The following is an 18,015-nucleotide window of genomic DNA, read 5'->3' on the forward strand; positions in this document are numbered from 1 at the left end:
CATAAGTGTCCCAGTTTGGATGATAAATTATAGGATCACCTTATTTAATGCCCAGACCCATCTTATAAGAAACCTTGTCGATACCCAGACTCCTCAGTCATGGCGTTCTCCTGTGACTGTCCATAGGACTGAGAGCTTGGCTATGCTATTTAGCCCTTAATCCACACCTTTAGAGCTAGGATTTCTCAGGAGCTTGCCTTCCATTTAAAAGTGGGTCTTGAGTCCTGAAAGGCAGGAACTGTCTCTCACACTGCTATTGCCTGTGCCACCCCAGATCTCACCTAGCAAAATGCTGGGACTTCCTTCACTCTGATAGGCTTGAGCATTGACTGACAGATGGCAAACACAAAGACCGAGAGGTCTGATCATCATTTAGGGCAAGCATTCTTCACCTGAAGTCTTGGGATTGGCTTCCAGGAGTAATATGGTCCTCGGACTCCTGGTCCTACAAAAATATATGTATGTACATGTGTGCATGTTTCTGGGAAAGAGAGTCCAGAGCTTTTAAAAATAATATCCTCAGTGGGCTTGTGACCTCCAAATGCTAAGAGCCTGACTTGGGGAGCTGGATCTTCTCTGTCAGCCAGAAGCAGACTTATGGGTCTGCTTCCTAATGCCTACTCCTTCCTGGAGCACGGAGGGCTTCCAGGATGTGGGCTCATTACTATTCTGAATGGCTCCTGGATGTCAGGCAGGCAGGTGGCTGATTATCTTCACTCTGTTGCTGGGGAAATTACAGCAGGGTAAGGGGGGATGGGGGTGCATAGATATTACCCAAGGCCAAGTGCTATTGCTGGCTGGGCCACAGCCCTCGTGTCTCCCCTGCTAGGCTGGACCTCTGAGACTTCAGGGCAGTTACGTACACAAAGTGAGGTAGCAAGCAGATGTGGGTTGGAGTCCCAGTTTCACCACTAACCAGCTATATAATTTGGGGAAATTTTAAAAAATATCTCTGAAGCTCATTTTCTCCATTTATAAAGCATAAATTAATAAAACTAGCTACCTCAGAGTATTATATTGAGGATTCAATGAGTGAAACATGTAAAGTATGTTCAGAACCTCATATACATAAGAAGCCCTTAACACATCAGAGCTGGCATTACCATTATTTTTATCAGCACCATGCTCTAACCAGATGAGCTAACTGGCCACTACCATTATTTTTACAATAATGGGATTATTCCTTCAGGCCTCACTCGCATGTATCCCATTTCTAACACAAGCTGAACTGCATAGGCCTCTTCCCAATGTGTGACCTGAAGGCCAGTGATTAGGGAAGCAAAGACCTGAGCCCTCAACCACAGGTTCCAGGGACTGAGTATCAGCAGAATTTACCCAGCGTATTGTGGGCACACAGTTGCTCACTAGTGGCATGACTATTTCAAGAGATGGGTCTAGAAGGTGAAATGCCTGGACAGTGGCCATGACCGTGTGTGGAAGGCCCTGCGGCTCAATGTGTACGAGCAAAGGGCCGAGAGGCCAAGGGACAGGCCTGAAGCAGGAGGAGGAGGCAGGATGGGAGTCTCCTCCAGCCTCTGCTGCTAAGCTGCTGTGTGACCCTGGATGAATCACTGCTACTCTGGTCAGCTGCCTCCTCTATGAAGTAATGGAAATGGAAGTCTGGTAATCTTATCTAAAGTCTCATTCAGCAATAAATTACTGCGATTCTGGATTCTTAACAAAGATTTAAAAAGGAATCTGTTTGAACAGCTGATCTTGGGATCAGAATGTTGGAGTTTTGTGTTTGGGGCTAGTTCTCCCCCACCCACCCCATCCCCCAACAGAGGCTGAAGAGTTTCTTAAAGGTTAGGTCTTGCCTTCTCTTATCTCCATTGCTTGGCCCCAGGCCAGAGTGCCCACAGGTTCTCAGGGAGCAGCTGACTGGCTGCCAGAGAAGCAGATACAAGTTTTGACTCAAAGACAATATAAAAGAGGTCATATTCTTTTGACTAAGGCAATTGCCCCCTCCCAAACCCCACTGAAGGCAGAAGCAAAGGATAAGTATATGTTTTAACCGGAAAGACACGTATTAGACCATTAGAAAAAGAAGCTTAGAATGTCTAGAGACAGTGGAAACTTGGGAGTGGTCTCTCCAACTTCCTCATTGTCAAGGACAAGGAAAGGGAAGTGTGTAGGAAATACGAATGGGTATTTCAAGGTCACTCAGAGAGCCAGGGCCCCAACTGGACTTGGACCCCAGCTCTCCTGCCTCCTGGTTCAGAACCCTTCTTGCTACCTGCACTGCTTTCTGGGCTTCATCACTGCCATGGTGATGTCAGGATATCCTCACGACAGGGACGACATTAAGATGGGAGAGGCAGAGGAGCTGGGAGGGTTGTGAACCTGAGGGCAAGTCCCGGGGACCTTCTGAAACCAGTCTCACATTGCAAACAGAATCTGTCTCGCCTGTGGAGCCTGGAAGAGCATTTTAAATAAGTCAGAAGGTGGGTGCTGCATCTTTGGCCATCATACGGAAGCTGCCTGATGTCCACTGTTGCTGCTTGGTGAAGGGGCTGACCTCCACAGAGATGGGGAGAAAGCAGAAGGGGCTACTGGTGGACCCCTTAGCATGTTCCTCCTGTCATCACAGGGCTGCAGCTTACCCTCATTCCCAAGAATGGAACTACACATTCTCCTCCATGTAAAGGCACTTCATCCAAGCTGAGGAACAGCTGGTGATGTTCCTTTCTCGGCTCTTTCCCCAGGTTGTTAAAATTGCTAGAGCTGTGCACGTGTGGTTGGAAAATGAATGGGGACGGTTGTGCACTTTGCTCTACATTCCTCCCTCGTTCAGAAATGCTCTCCTCCTCTCCTGGGAGCCCAAATTCACTTTCTGTTGAAGGTAGTCTCAAAAGTAAAACCACTCTTGGGGCACCTGGGTGGCTTAGTCGGTTAAGTGTCCAACGCTTGGTTTGGGCTCAGGTCATGATCTCATAGTTTGTGAGATCGAGCCCCTCACTGGGCTCCGTGCTGATAATGTGGAGTCTGCTGGGGATTCTCTCTCTCTCTCTCTCTCTGCCTCTCCCTCACTTGTGTGCTCTTTCTCTCTCTCTCCCCTGTCTCAAAAAAAAAAAAAAAAAAAAAAGTAAAACCTGTCTTATCCAGGCAACTCCATTTGATGGGGCAGAGGGTAGGTCATGAGTAGCATCAGCACTAAAATATTTTGCTGTTGCTGGTTTGCCACTGTGCCTGAAACTTGGACATTCCTTTCAGTTGGCACTGCCCTCTTTGCCCACTCCCCTCTGGAAACACAGCCTCTCTATTAGGAGGCATCAGATGGTACATCCTATCCATCAGCAGCTCAAGAATCACAGCCTGGACTTGAGGTGTTTCTAGAGACTTCTAGAGGCTTCAAGAGATTTCTAGTTGCTCTGAGGGTGATCAAGCTGAGGGCAAGCTCCCAGAAGCTTCTAAACCAAGACTGTTCAATACAGAGCCCACAGGTACCACTGTTTAATCCTGCTTGTACAGCAGACATATCACTGATGGAATATTTATGCTCTTCCCTGTGGAATCTAGATTCAGCCTAAGAATCCTTTGCATAGCCAATTGATGAGAATAGGCATGGCCATTTTCTATTCCTGTTCTTTAACTGTTCTTCAGTGCAAACAAAATTGATGATTGTAATGCTGAGAAGCAAGAAAATGGGATTAGAAAGTACCGAGAAGCATTGTCAGGATCCCCTCGTGAAATGTGCATGGAGAACAAAGGTAACAAAGACATACAGAAAACTAGGGCAGGGGGGGAAAGTCTCCAAGAGACAGCTCAAACGGTTCTGTTTCATCCCTATGTATTTCAAGTCCTCTTTCCAACTACAGCATAATCCCTAAACAGAAAATACAGTTTTTACACTATCAGGAGTTCCATACTATTTTTTGTTAAAAAAAAAAAAAAACACACATTCTACATGAGCTTCCACGTATGCCAAGAGCCACAAACACAATGCAGTCGTTGTCCAAACCTCAGGCATGCTCCAACCCTTTCATTTAAATGGCTGCACCCCACCTGAAATTGATGCCGAAATCCCCTAGGAGGCTCCCATAAGAAGGGGCAACCACAGCCGGGCGGCCTCACCTGCTGCAGAGCTCTTTGGATGTCGATCCCCTGGCCCCAGGGCACAGCTGGGTTAGCCAGGCAGTCCCCAGCATTCCCCCGGCGGGATATATCGATTCTCTGCCTCCGCAGGCTCTGAAAAGCCTCAGCCATCACCTTCACCCCGTCGTAGGTGAGCGCAGAGGTGTACTGGTGGGAGGAATGGAGATAGTTAGGTGTCAGAAAGAGCTGGCAGGGAGGCAGGTGGGAGTTCTGTCTGGGAACGTGCTTCCTGGTGATGAGAATGCTTTCAGTGGGGGCTACGGGAGTGGGGGTGGGCAGGGGTGACCCAGGAAGAGCCTGTGCCTGGGATGGGGGCTGCTGCTCCACATCACTAGCCAACGTTGCCCTCCTGAACTGTGAGTTCCCTTGCCAGTTGTGACTTTCAAAGGGAAGCTGGAATTCTAGACTTTTGTGTGCAGTCTTGCAATGTTAAAATGTTGGTTCAACTGGAAAAAGAAGGCATAGATTAAATGCATCACATCCATAGCTCTGATACAGCCCATAGAAATTTTGGTTTTCTCTGTTACAGTCACAGTTGGGAGCCAAGAGGAACTATTTACTCCACTATCCCCTGTGACAGCAAAAGAAAAAAAAATCCAAGAAGGGTAAGCTCTTAATTATTTCCACATGTGCCTCAAAGTGGCAGGTTTACATTCTGTATCCTTTCCCCTTGTGCTTATTCATGATAGCTCTCTTTTTCCCTTTAAAAGGGGGCTTAGATATTGATAAAACAAAGCAGGATAACGATCCAGGACAATATTTTCTGGCTTTGGAACTCATGCCTGTCTTGTTCATTAATTTGTCCTCAATGCCTAGCTTGTTCTGTGGTATATTTTAAGTTCACAATAGAGAGTTGTAGAATAAATGTGTATTTTTCCAGTTTTTAACTTTGATTCTCTCACTTAAATAAATAAATAAATAAATATATATATATATATCATTTGATTATTTTCATTTATTTATTTTTAATGTTTTTTTTTCCCATTTATTTTTGACAAAGAGAGAGCATGAGCAGGGGAGGGGCAGAGAGAGAGAGAGAGGGAGACGCAGAATCTGAAGCAGGCTCCAGGCTCTGAGCTGTCAGCACAGAGCCCAACACAGGGCTCAAACTTGTGCACCTCGAGATCATGACCTGAGCTGAAGTCGGAGCTTAACCGACTGAGCCACCCAGGTGCCCCTACATTTGATTATTTTTATACTCTCCAGTCTTTTGCAAGTTGGGTGGGGTATTCACATATTAATTAACCGTTATGTGCTTTGTTCATTGCTTTAAAGCACAAGTGATTTTGTTTGCTTCAGCTCATATTGAAAGGAGTCTTCATTTTTTAAAGTTTTTATTTAAATTCCAGTTAACATAGAGTGTAATATTAGTCTCAGGTGTACAATACAGTGATTCAACACTTCCATACAGTACCCAGTGCTCATCATGACAAGTGCGCTCCTTAATCCCCGTCACCTATTTCCCCCACCCCTACCTACCTCCCGTCTGGTAACCATCAGTTCTCTACAGTTAAGAATCTTCTTCTTGCTTTCTCTTTCTCTTTTTTCCCCCTTTGCTCATTGTCTTGTTTCTTAAATTCCACAAATGAGTGAAATCATATGGGAAGTAAGTCTTCATGTTTGAGCTGCTAAATCAGTTTCAGTAAGAGCAGGATGAGAAGCATCTCAGCTAAATGACTTGCCATTCGCAAAAAGAAATTGACCGAGTGGCAAGAGAAAGTTGTCAAAGATTCACTGTTTGCTCCAGATAAACAGATTTGGCCTCAGAATCCTCAACACAGTGTTCCACACAGACACTGCCAAGATATTGAGTCTGACAGGGGAAAGAAAAATTACCTGCTGTCTTTATTCAAAACCACTATCAAATAGCAAATAAAATAGATTTTGGCTGTAGGATTTAGAGCTTCATGCCTGGGACATGAGAAGGAGACGGTCTGCATAACTGGGAGCTGATGTTCTGAGGCAGAGATGTGCTGGATATTGTTTATTAGATTTCCTTATTTTTTAGCTGGGTACGTGGCTGACCAGATAAAGGGCTAGCTTCCTGCACAATTCAAGAAGCTTCCATTCACAAAGAAATGAGTGAAAACCACATCCCCCCTGGAGCTGTGCCACATAGTGGCCCTGCCCAGAATAGAGACACCATTTTTCAGCTTCTCTGTAGCAGGTTGGGGCTAGGTTTCTAAGATGTGGTTAGTAGCATGTGAGTGGGTGATTTGTGTGACTTCTGAAAGGGTTTTGTTTTTTTTTTTTTTAAAGCAATTGTGCTTTTTATTTTCCTTTTTGCTATCCTGCTGGTTAGAGTATTGAGTTAATGGTTGGAGCTTCAGCAGCCATTTTGGGCTATAAGGTAGCAGCCATATGCTGAAGGTAGCAGAACAAGAAGACAGAAGAAGCTTGAGTGTTTGACAATAGCGGGGCTGTTATATAAGCCCTGGATTGCTGACTTCTGAATTTTGTTTATATGAGAGAAAAACAAAACATTTATCTTGTTTAAACCATTGGTCATTCTGTATTGTCAAACCTTTGCAGCACATCCTCATTCTTAATGTATATATTTTCCTTAGCTTATTCTTCTTAGAAAGTCTTTCCTTTCCTAAAGGTTAATAGTGCCCAGAAATCTGGGGCACACAAAGGGACCAGGTTGGTCCTTTGTTGCCTGCTGCCCATTCTCTCACCTTAGGTCTCTTCCAGTCCACCCGGGTGTGGTCGCGAGCATCGCTGTTCTTCCACTGCTGCATGATTTTGGCTGGGATGGTGTCTGTGTAGTTCACCAACTGGAAACCTGTTACATTTGCTCCACTCTCCTTGAATTTGTTTAAGTCAATGTCCATGAAACCCTGTGCAGGGAGGAGGGGAAAGAAATCAGAACGTGATGCCTAGATAAGTCAATTTAATCATGTTACAGGATCACAGGTTTTCCATCCTGCTCCATAAGATGAAACCGGCTGAGCCAAAGTTGGTTGCCTAACCAACTGAGCCACCCAGGCACCCCTCCTGGCCCCTTATCTAAAGATCCAATTCCTACTCTGTGGTAGACACTGTCAGAAGTACCCTGCTCAATTCCACTCCCCCCTAATATACTGATATTTGACTTTCTATACTAACTGCAAATATCTATTACTTCACCCTTGTGCAGGTTAAGCCAGATGTGTTGGGGAATAAACACACCCAGAGCAGCACTCAACCAATGAAAGATGGAGAGTTAGTTGATAAGTACTCCAGGATCCTGTCCCCTTGGTGGGGGTGGGGGGAGGGGGTATGTAATCCTGAGGTACATTCTACACCAATGTCTAGAGGTCCTTTAAGGGATTGTGTACTTTTATTGGCTGCTATCCTGTGCCTACCTGACTTTTCAGATTCCCTAATTGGCACCGAAATAAACCACTTATAATTGAATCTTTGTCTTAAGTCCTGCTTCTAGAAGAAACCAATAAATCACTCTACCACCCAGTCCAGTCATTTCCTTCTCAGTGCCCTGTTGAGTTAACCTCAGGAGTGTTTATAACCATCTGAGACCATCTCTTTTGTTCCTGTGGTCCCTTGTCTTCCTCCTCCCATTGGAATATCACCTCCATGAGCACAGGGAACTTTTCTGTTTTTTTCATTGATGTGTCCTAGAGCCTAGCATCTAGAGCAATGCCTGGTACAGAGTAGGTGCTTAGTACATATTTGCTGTGTGAATGAATAAAACCCAGAGACATGCTCAAGCAAGAATGCTAATTAGGCAGGAGAAATATGATAAGCCGGCCGAAAATGCCAGTGGATGGTCTTAATTGGTTGAAAAGAGCAGCTCAGGTTGACTTTTCCCGTAGCCACAATTGATAGACTTCCACAGAGGCCTACTGATTTGCACAATGTTTCTAGCAAATTGTTAGTACAGATGGAATCAGAATATGTTTTTGAAGACATTATACCACCTAAGAGAAATCCCACACTGGTTAAAAGCTAATGTACAGTTGAGAAATTTCTCTTAATTTTTAGAGAACTTTAAAAAGAACATCTTGTTCATAAACTAACCATCAAGAGACTGAAATGGAAATTATCTCCCGCAGTCCTATTCTGTCACTTGAAAATCTGTAACCAGCCCCCAGGCATTTTATACTCACTGCCCTCATCTTGAACATAATGGGGGCCACAGGAAATGGCAGAGTTTATTCAAACATAAATGTCACTCAATTTCATCACCACAGTTTCTGACTGCAAGGTTACTTACTAGAGCCAAACCTCGGTTACGTCTAATCAAACTGATGGGATCCTCTAACGGAACTCTTTGTGCTCCCCTGGGAAGGAACGCACAAAGGATCATAAAACAAATTCCTATCTGTGATTTTAGGTAAAAACAACTAAGGGAATAACTTGTGGTCAATGCACATTCATCTAATAGCTGGCATTTTCCCTCTGTAAGATCTCATGCTGGAATGGTAATATGGAATCCCTACATTGTCCTTCATCACGGAGAAATAAGTCTCTTATAGGGACTAGGTTTGATTTCTCTATAATGCAAGTAAATAGACTCTGCCAGTATAGATGGTGTTTGTTTTTTTTTTTTTTTTAAGTTTACTTATTTGGAGAGAGAGAGAGAGAGTGAGATGGGGGAAAGGAAGAGTGAGAAAGACTGAGAGAGAATCCCAAGCAGGCTCCTTGTTAACAGTGCAAAGCCTGATGTGGAGCTCAAACTCACAAACCATGAGATCATGACCTGGGCCAAAGTTGGACACTTAATGGACTGAGCCACCCAGGTGCCCCTACATAAGTGTTCTTGACTGAGAAGGGGAAATAAACATGTTAACTGTCTGCCCACCAGTTAACTGCAAAGTTCAATTCACTCTTTCTATTCCCTGGAGCATGCTCATTAAACAAGGTTTAATTAATCATTTTCTAATTTTCCTTGTCATTTTATTAAAATAAAAAAGACCATGGAGGAGTAACATCTGATATTTAGAATGTTTTTCTTTATCTGCTTTATCTGTGCTACTAATTATACAACATGTGTAAGGATGCAACATTGCTAATGATATTTTATTAAAGATTTAAACTATGAAGTTTAATTATTACTATTCTGAGCCATTTTTTCCTATTTTAGAACATTCCCCCAAGTACTGAGTCTATTGATGTGTACACTGTGACTCAGGGATAAAAATGAAGTAAATGTACAAGATGCTTCTAGTTATATGGTATGAGAACCCAGGTATCCTGAACCCAGACTCCTTCCACTGTCCACGCTGAGCTGTATCAGCTGCTGCTCTTTATAGAGTGACTCTGTTTCTCATCTAAAATACGGCTTTGTGACCAGTGAGCTCTTGGAGCCGTTATGTTACTTTGCTCCTGTGTGCCGTATCTGCACTTCTCTGGCACTTCACACTGTCCCACATGTGACTGACGAAAGAGTAACATGAGACGGATGCTCTGCCTACTATCTTGGTTCAAGTGCAGATCACCTGGCTGATGTACTACAGGCTGTTGGGAGAGAGGTCTTTAACTTGAGGGATGTATCAGAATATCTTAGAGAGCTCTTGCAAAATAGTCATTCCTAAGAGTTGTCATTCAGTGGCCCTGGTAAGCAATGGACACCTGCATTTTTATAAAGCTGTAATGCTGGCAGATTAAAAATCAAGAAGACTGCCAAATGATAGCACAACCAACAAACACTGGGCCTGGATGTAGGGATTAGTAGGAGGTGATTCATCATCATCTTTCTAATGGAGACTCAGGGCTGGAATTAAAACTGATCAAGCAAGAGAAAGAGACCTAGACCTAGTATGTAGAAATGTAGAGGAAACCATCAGAATCACTGAACACAGAAAAGGTTTAAGATAGTTATTTTTAAGAAGTTTGAGATTGGAGAAAGCAAGCATTTGCCTTTTATTTTATACCCTGCTGTAATATATGTATGTGTGTGTGTGTGTGTGTGTGTGTGTGTGTGTGTATATGTATGTATATATATGTGTATATACATATATATAAAATAAACCTGTCTCTCTCTCTCTCTATATATATGTATATACATATATATAAAATAAACCTGTCTATATATATATGTATATATATATATATATATATTTTCTTTTTTTACTATGTGAATATGGTTCCTATTTATCCTATTAAAAATATAGCTCTTCAGATAGTTCTGATGTGCCTTGATGCTTAGAAGTCCTCTGTTAGTCCCTGGAAAGTGGGGGAGGGGGTGGCAGTGGCAGAACAGGGAAGATAAATTGTTGCATTTATTGAATCTTTGTTATGATGTGTGAAGGGAGCCCTGCTTAATTTGTTATCTCCTGGTCTGGAAAAAAGAATGCTGGCCCTATTAAATGCTCTACTGAAACACAGCTTCGGAAGCATTGTTCATAAGAATAATAAAAATAGCAATAATGGCCAAAGTTCCATTTCATTTGAATTATATAACTTCATCTCAACAACGTTCTGAGAATGATAAGATTACTGTCATTTAAAGATGAAAAATGAAATAATTAGTCAACAGGCACCCCTAGATTTATTTTAAACATTTCCCAAGTTCTTATCCTGAGCCAGGCATTCTGTTAAATGCTTTATATAGATAATTTTATTTTATCCCTCAAACAACCCTGAGAGGTGAACATGCACAGGAGGCACCAGATGCTTATTTGCATAAATGAGTTGAGTGAGTATCCATCCCAATTTATGTTGAAGAGCTGTGGTTCAGAGACTTCTAGAAACTCCCCTGAGATCACACAGCAAGCAACAATTCAATCCATGGTCCACCCATAAAATCTGTCTTCTTTATCAGTATGTTGCATTTTCTTGCTGGTGAAGGAACGCATGAGCTTGGCTTTAGGGTGGTGTTTAGAGAATGTCCCAAAGAGGGGCAAAGGACCTCAGACAGTGTGGATGACACAGTGAACAGCCCTGAATAAGTGACTGACCCTGCCAAAGACAGGCCTTCCAGGACAGCTTTCTATCTTAAAGGAATATCTGTGGGAGAACACTTTAGTTTTCTCTCCTTGACACCAACCTCTAAAGGTTGGTTAGATGTTTCCCAAGCCTCTGATTTACCTAAAGTCTATTAGTGCCCACCTACCCTACATCCAGACCAGGGGTCGGCAAATATTTTCTGTAAAGGGCCAGATTGTGAATATTTTTGTCTTTGCAGGCCATATGGTTTCTGCTGTAATTATTCAACTGTGCCATTATAGCATGAAAGCAGCCATAGACAATAGTAAATGAATGAGCATGGCTGTGTCCCAACAAAATGTATTTATGGACACTGTAATTTGAATTTCATATAATTTTCACAAGTCATGAAATATCATTCTTTTCATTTTTTTCCAATAATTTAAAAATGTAAAAACCATTCTTAGCTCATGAGCCAAAAAAAAAAAAAAAATGAGGGGACAGCTGGATCTGACCCATAGACCACAGTTTCCTGATGCCCGAAGCAAAGATGTCAGAGATGAGACTTAACCCGTCATTGTACAGATGGGGAAAGTGAGATGGGGGTGGGGGCGGGGGCATGAGTGGCCTAAGGCTGTATGGTTGGTTAGGGGATTAGCTGGGGTTGGGATCTGACTCCTTTTATGTCACTGTAGGAGCAATACAATAATGACCAGCTGTTCGGATAGACTGGGAGTAAAAGTGCTCAATTAAGTAAGGTAGATAACTCAGGCATTCCTTCTATCTTATGTCAATTATAATTTTCAAAGGATTAGAAGGAAAAGACATTTCAAATAATTATGATATCCTAAAGAGATGTTTAACACTATAACTACATTGGATATGCTTTCATGTAGCTGTGAAGATTTAGAAAATGGTTTAAGGATCATGAAGAGGCTCTGGGCTATCATTATGACTATTAATTATCACGTGTGGCTGGAAACAAAAGAACCGATTATGCGGCTTACTGGTTATTTAACCTCTCTGAGGCTCAGTTCTCTGGTCTTCAAAATGTAGCTATAATGGCACCTACAGCGTGGAATTGTTGTAAGATTTAAAAGAATACATTGAAGCACTTAGAACTGTGTCTGGCACATAGTAAGTGCTTAATGAACGTTAGCTGTTATCATCACCGCATTCACCATCATCATTATCACAGCCTCAAAAGAAGTTAGGTGTTGTTAGAACTGCTTCAAACCCAGGCAGTGGGCCAGGCAAGACTCCTGAGAGAACAGGAGGCAGGTGTATGGGACCGCTGCTGGCGGAGGATCAAAAGCGGTATCTTCAAAGCCAGATTTCCTTTTTCTCTGGGATTCTTTCAAGGGGTCATGTCAAGCTGTTCAGCCCTCACCATCTAGCTTGTGTGGACGCCACACCCATCAGAAAGAAGAGGGGGCATCCAGTGTTGTTAAAGGGGCCAGCAAGAAGGTTTATTAAACAAGCCTGGACACCGGGAAGAGGGCTGCCTCGTCGCACCCCCCTTGAGATCTAGAAGAGGGAACATGGGAATAAATCGAAGAACTTTTAGTTTATACTTAGAAGGGCACAAGTTGAACATGCCAAGTTTCCCCCACTTGTCAGATAGATTTTTAGATGACAGCTCCAGAGAGAGGATGGTTACAGGCAAGTGCAGTTTGAAGAGTCTTGTTACATTAGAAATGCCTGAAAAGTGGGGATAATCAACCTGAGAAATAATGGAAAACTGAGAGGGTAAGTGGAGGATGTACTGAAATCCCAGAAGGGCTGTCATGGGGACGAGGTGGGGGATTTGTTCTCTGAGACTCTGGAAAGCAAGCCGGCACCTACGAATAGGCAGAAGTCGGGGCAGGCAGACTTCGGCTAAGATACAACTGCCATAGTGTCTAGGATGTATCCAGCCTACTATGTAGGGGGCAGCATGCTAAGGGCTTTATTTGTATTATCTCATTTAATCCTCACAACAACCTTGTGAAGTAAGTACTATTATCATTCCCATCTTGCAAGTCAGTAAACAGGCTTAAATGAACCCAGTAGTATCTGCCCAATATAGCACAGCTAGGGAGGGGCGGAGACCACAGTCACAGCAAGTGATAAGACTCGAGTTTGTTTTCCAAGCACTGTACATTCGGCCTCCTAACCACTAGTACTGTCACTCTGACTCATTCACCTCCTGTCCCGCAAGGAAGCATCTGGAATGGCCTGTTTCTTTACACTAGGAAGGAATTAGCAGGTTTCCAGGAGACCAAGACTTTTGCCTCCAGCTCCTTTAATATGCACTGCTATTTGGAATGTGAACCACGTCTCTTTGTTTCTCTCTCTCTGAGGTCTGTCCTGTCTCTCTGTCTGAGACTGCAGTCCTCCTTCTGACCCTCACTAAGAGACTGTGGGGCTCCCAGGAGGCAGGGGCCTTGGTCCTTACTCTATCTGCAGCAAGCACCTGGAGCATGAGGACTGCCTAATTCACACTGAGGAATCCAGGAAGAGAGAGCAAATATCTTTGTTCACAATTTTCACGATTCTTATGTGAATCTCAGCTTTTGTCCTTTGGACCAAAGAGGGCTTTTCATGGATTTTTTTCCATGTAGTATACATATGTATTCTGAACTAGGTCATAAATAAGAATTGTCAGGAAGACAGTTTTAGGGACAACCACAGAAATTCTGTCTTTGAACCTCAGGAGTTGCTTGCCCTTGGGCAATGGTCTCAACCTCTCCCAGCAGTAGTTGATTGATCTGCAGTAGAAGGGCATTGTCTAGACCCATGGTCATTCAAATTGTGTTCCCAGGTTGCAGGCCTGTTGGCCTGGGGGGGAAGGCGGAAGAAAGGGGTCCTAGATCTCCACCTTTCCTCTACCACCAAAGCAGCTCTGTTTTTTATCTGTTTTACATGCTGGGGTTCTTCCCAAGATTTCATTTGAAAATAGAGCTTTTAACTAAAAAGTTTGGAAACTTCTGAGCCAGTTGATTTCTCCTAAGGGAGTAAGTTGATTTTTCTCTTAAGGGCTCTTCCAGCTTTGATCTATAATTCTGTGATCACATAGGTGTGTGCACATGAATATGGATATGTGTGAAGTCATAGAATATTCCTGAGCTGAGGACTCAGTTGTGTCCTCAAATCACCATGTCTCTGCATAAGGCCGTCACATTTTCCTATTTCAGTCACTTTAACGAACCAAAACTTTAATGTGTCTTCACCCTACATAATCCCAGGTAACATGCACGCATATCTGCTTCCTGCGATGTCAATAAGACATTGTAGCTGTGTTCAAATCAGCTAAAATACTGCCTGTATTGGAAAAAAAAAAAAAAACCCACTAGTGTTAACTGATCCAAGTGCATTTGAAACCAGGGAGGCAGGTACCCGTCCGTTCGGATATCTGTCAATGCACAAATAGACCTATTTCCCAGGCAGGTGTCCATTGTTGACAAAGCATTGTCAAAGTCAAGGCCTCACAGACCAACTTCTCTCAGTCCAGGGGTTTAGGATAAAATGCTGCCACTTTGTGGCAGAAGGTCAGGGGCCCCCAGGCTGGGCTGCTGATGTATGGGTGAAGCCGTGTATCCTCAGACCTGGTACTGGTTAGAATGCCAGAACATCCCGTAATGTTACCTGTGTTCTATCTAGCTGGCTGCAGTCAGAGGTGACAGCTGGCCAGGGCCACTTCAGAACAAGGGCCAAAGGTCCATACAAAATTCAGCTTAGTGTGAGGCCCGGAATTCTTGGCGGGCTTTAAACCAACATCTTCCTTTTATATTGATCACAGCCTTTCTGTCCAGGGACGATTAGGCAAAGACTGCAGAAATCCCACTTTTTGACAAAATGCCATCTTAAGCACTTATGAGGTCTCAATACAGTAGGTATCTATTGAATTTTTGGTGAAAAATGAATGAAAGGCCAAACATACGAGAAATTTGAAATCTACTGGGAATGAGGAAAGGAATATTCTAGGTGCTCATTCATGTTCTCCTTCATCTGTTAGTACTTGATAACTGAAAAGCACATACTAGACAAAGGGGTGCAGCAGAAAATCACAGGTGTGATCCTTGCTTTCAGATTACTTAAGATTTCATAAGAAAGGCCAATATTACCCAAGTAATTGTAGAGCAAAATATATGAACCAAAACCTGACCTTGGAGCTCAGGGAAGGCTTCTCAGTGGAAGCAATGAAGCCTGAAAGAGGAGGCTTTGGTCGGGTGAAAAGTGCAGGGAATAACCCTCTAAGGAGAAGATATGCATGTTCCGAGGTTCAGATTCAGAGCCACAAAGGGCAGTGAATCAAAGGGAACATATGTCACACATCAGCCTGGATTGGAATCTCAGTTGTTTACCTCCTAGCTTTGTGACTTCAGGCAAGCTATTTCACCTTTCTGTGCCTCGGGCTCCTTCACTGCAAAAATATGGATCATTATAATATCTATGTCATATGACTGTGGTGAGGATAAACTACATTAACATATGTTAAATTCTTAGAATGATGCCTGGCACATAGTAAGTACTCACCTAGCCCCCTAGCTCATGGGCTCCATGTTCCTTCCATTATATTCTCTGCTCTTCTGTCTTAAAAAGAGGTACAAGTAAGAAGTAAGGACTGAACCCTTCTAGTTACACATTACCCCAACCTCCTGCCATAATTGGTTTTGAGACATCTGTCCCTTCTGCTTCTAGGCTAGTGGAGGCATGCTCTGAAAGAGCAGTTGCCAACGCTGTCTTGCATATCTGGAATAGTCTGTTAACTCAGCATGGAAAGGGCTGTTTCAAATCAGCCAAGGTGTTTGTAAGAGCAAAGGCTGCAAACCCTGAGTGCTTGAGATTAACGAAGCAGTGTCCCCCTTATGCTGAAGGGAGCCCACGTGGCTTGGGAATTTTGTTTTCATATCTCTGGACAGCAGAGAGAGGCAGGGAAGCTAGCACCATAATTTACACACCTGCAAAGGTCCTCTTGGCAATTATTCCTTTTGAAAACACTGTATCAAATCTTCAACAAATTGAGACCCTCAAAAACAAAGATATTTTGCAAGTGATAATGGATCAGTGGCAGAGTTGGGATGAGACCCCAGGCTTCTGCTACACTCACGGTTCTAAAACTTGACACAAAGTAGCTCATTTTATCCTTATCTTGTGAGGTATGTATTCATATTCTCACCTACAGATGAGGAAACTGAGGTACAGAGAGGTGAAGGGGCTTGCTCAAGATCACACAGCTAGTAAGTGGGTGAGCCAAATTCAAACCCAGTTTCAGGGGGAAAGGAGTTTATTTCTCAGTTTTGCTCAATCATAGTACCAGGCCTAAGAGTTGCAAAGGTTTCCCTGATTTGGGAAGAGATTAGAACACCTAATCTTTAGAATTAGAGAGATCTGAGTTCAAATTCCAGCATTAGCCACATAACCTTGGAAAAGTTCCTTTGGCAACTTGAACCTCTTTTTTCTGACTCATAAAGTGGGAATACAATCCACCTTTCTTGGAGGGACACAGAAACTCTCAACGGTCTCTAGAGTGGATTATTCTAGACCATGAGGTATGAGTGTGAAGAGTAACAGACTAGGCCTTGCCTGATGGAATGCTTGGACCACATGGCAAATGAGGATCCTTTGGGATCTGGGATCAGAGGCCTCTGCAATGTCGGCCGTGATGATCATGAAGTACCCGTGTGTTCTCACTGTTACAAGAGAGTGAGGTGTAGGCAGCGGGAGGGAGGGAAGCCTGTGGGGAAGGGAAATGGGGAAGGTGCAGAAGGTCCCATCAGTGAAGAGAGACTCTGACAGGGACGCAGGGGGGCAGGAGAGAATGCTTCTGAGTCTCTTTCTTGGTCTCCATGTTTCTTTCTCTTACACACCACACACACACACACACACACACACACACACACACACACACACTGTGGAAACTAAAAGGCCACAGTGGGGTGAATAAAGCATAAAGAACAGAGCAAATGATTCCTCCAAATCCCAGTCCAGCTCTGTTTTTTAACTTCTCTGTGACCTCAAGCAGGTCACTTCCCTTCTCTGGGCCTAAAGTGCCATTTGTAAAATGAAGGGCTGGCTGAGATGAGCTCCTAGGGACCCTTCAGTCCTAGCTCTCTTGGACTCTTCAAACCAGGGCAAAGGCATGTTCTTCACAGGACCACTGGCTACACAAAGGTCATCTTCCCCAACACCTTCCACTGTCATCCTTCCCCAACACCCCGCAGCCTGCAGAAGCCTCTCTAGCCTCTGACTGCCATGCTCTGGCAGCTCAGGTAGCCATTTATGGGGTTTGCATTACTATCCCACGTTGTGATTTTTCTCTCGCATTCTTTAGGACTTTCATTACATGTGCCAATCGAGGTGGAAGATAAGGCCTTGTTCCTTCCAGGACAAAAGTCAAGCTGCATGATTCCTCTTGTATGAGCAGCTTCTCATATGAGCCCAGCACAGTGCTAGGCTCGAGGACTTGCTCTGTCCACTTCCGATGATCAGTTGGACGTCTTTCAGAAGCATGCACTGTAAGAAGGTGCTGAGGGAACAGAGAGGTGTCCAAGCTGGAGGAGCAAACACAAAGATCAAGCAGGCTAGGCTCCCAAGCACATGAAGGCTGCTTCTACAGCCTTCTACAGGCTTCTACAGAAGGGCAGTAGACATGTTCTGCAAGGCTTCCAAGAGACCAGGTGGTGCCAGAAGTGCTGAGAGGGTAGCATAGGGCAGACTGGGCTCCCTTCAAGGAAGACTTTAGAAACTTCAGAGCCCTTTGCAAAGAGAAAGAGCTGCTTCGGGGAAGTGAGTTCCCCATCCCTGGGTGTTATGCAAGCAGGAACCAGATGGATGGGCTTCTGTTAGAGATATTGTAGAGGAGATTCTGGCCCTTTATGGGAAGTGGATTAAAAGCCCTCTTAGGCCCATCTTTAGCTACTCATTTGCATAGTCATAACTATGTTCAGATTTCCTTCTCTGCTTCTTTTAGCATTTTGCATTCAAGGATTTTGCCTGTAATGCATGTGATGTGTGGGTACAAACATTGTTTATTTCCTGAACAGTATTTCATTTCACTCATTCATT

The 18,015-nt window shown here is 43.7% G+C and overlaps 1 protein-coding gene across 4 annotated transcripts in view; it reads right to left on the reverse strand.

Moving 5' to 3' along the window:
* GRIA1 (glutamate ionotropic receptor AMPA type subunit 1) overlaps nucleotides 1–18,015 on the reverse strand; it is a 299,786-nt gene that overhangs the window by 108,520 nt on the left and 173,251 nt on the right. For 3 of the 4 annotated variants that reach the window (XM_047860502.1, XM_047860474.1, XM_047860484.1), the window contains 2 exons: nucleotides 6,774–6,935; nucleotides 4,075–4,242 (listed from right to left, as the gene is read on the reverse strand). In XM_047860502.1, coding sequence (XP_047716458.1) covers nucleotides 4,075–4,242; nucleotides 6,774–6,935 — 330 coding nt within the window. The remainder of the gene's footprint in view (nucleotides 1–4,074; nucleotides 4,243–6,773; nucleotides 6,936–18,015) is intronic. The other variant, XM_047860492.1, reaches the window with a different exon arrangement.

Source organism: Prionailurus viverrinus, chromosome A1, assembly GCF_022837055.1.
Source record: "Prionailurus viverrinus isolate Anna chromosome A1, UM_Priviv_1.0, whole genome shotgun sequence".
Classification (NCBI taxonomy): Eukaryota; Metazoa; Chordata; class Mammalia; order Carnivora; family Felidae; genus Prionailurus; species Prionailurus viverrinus.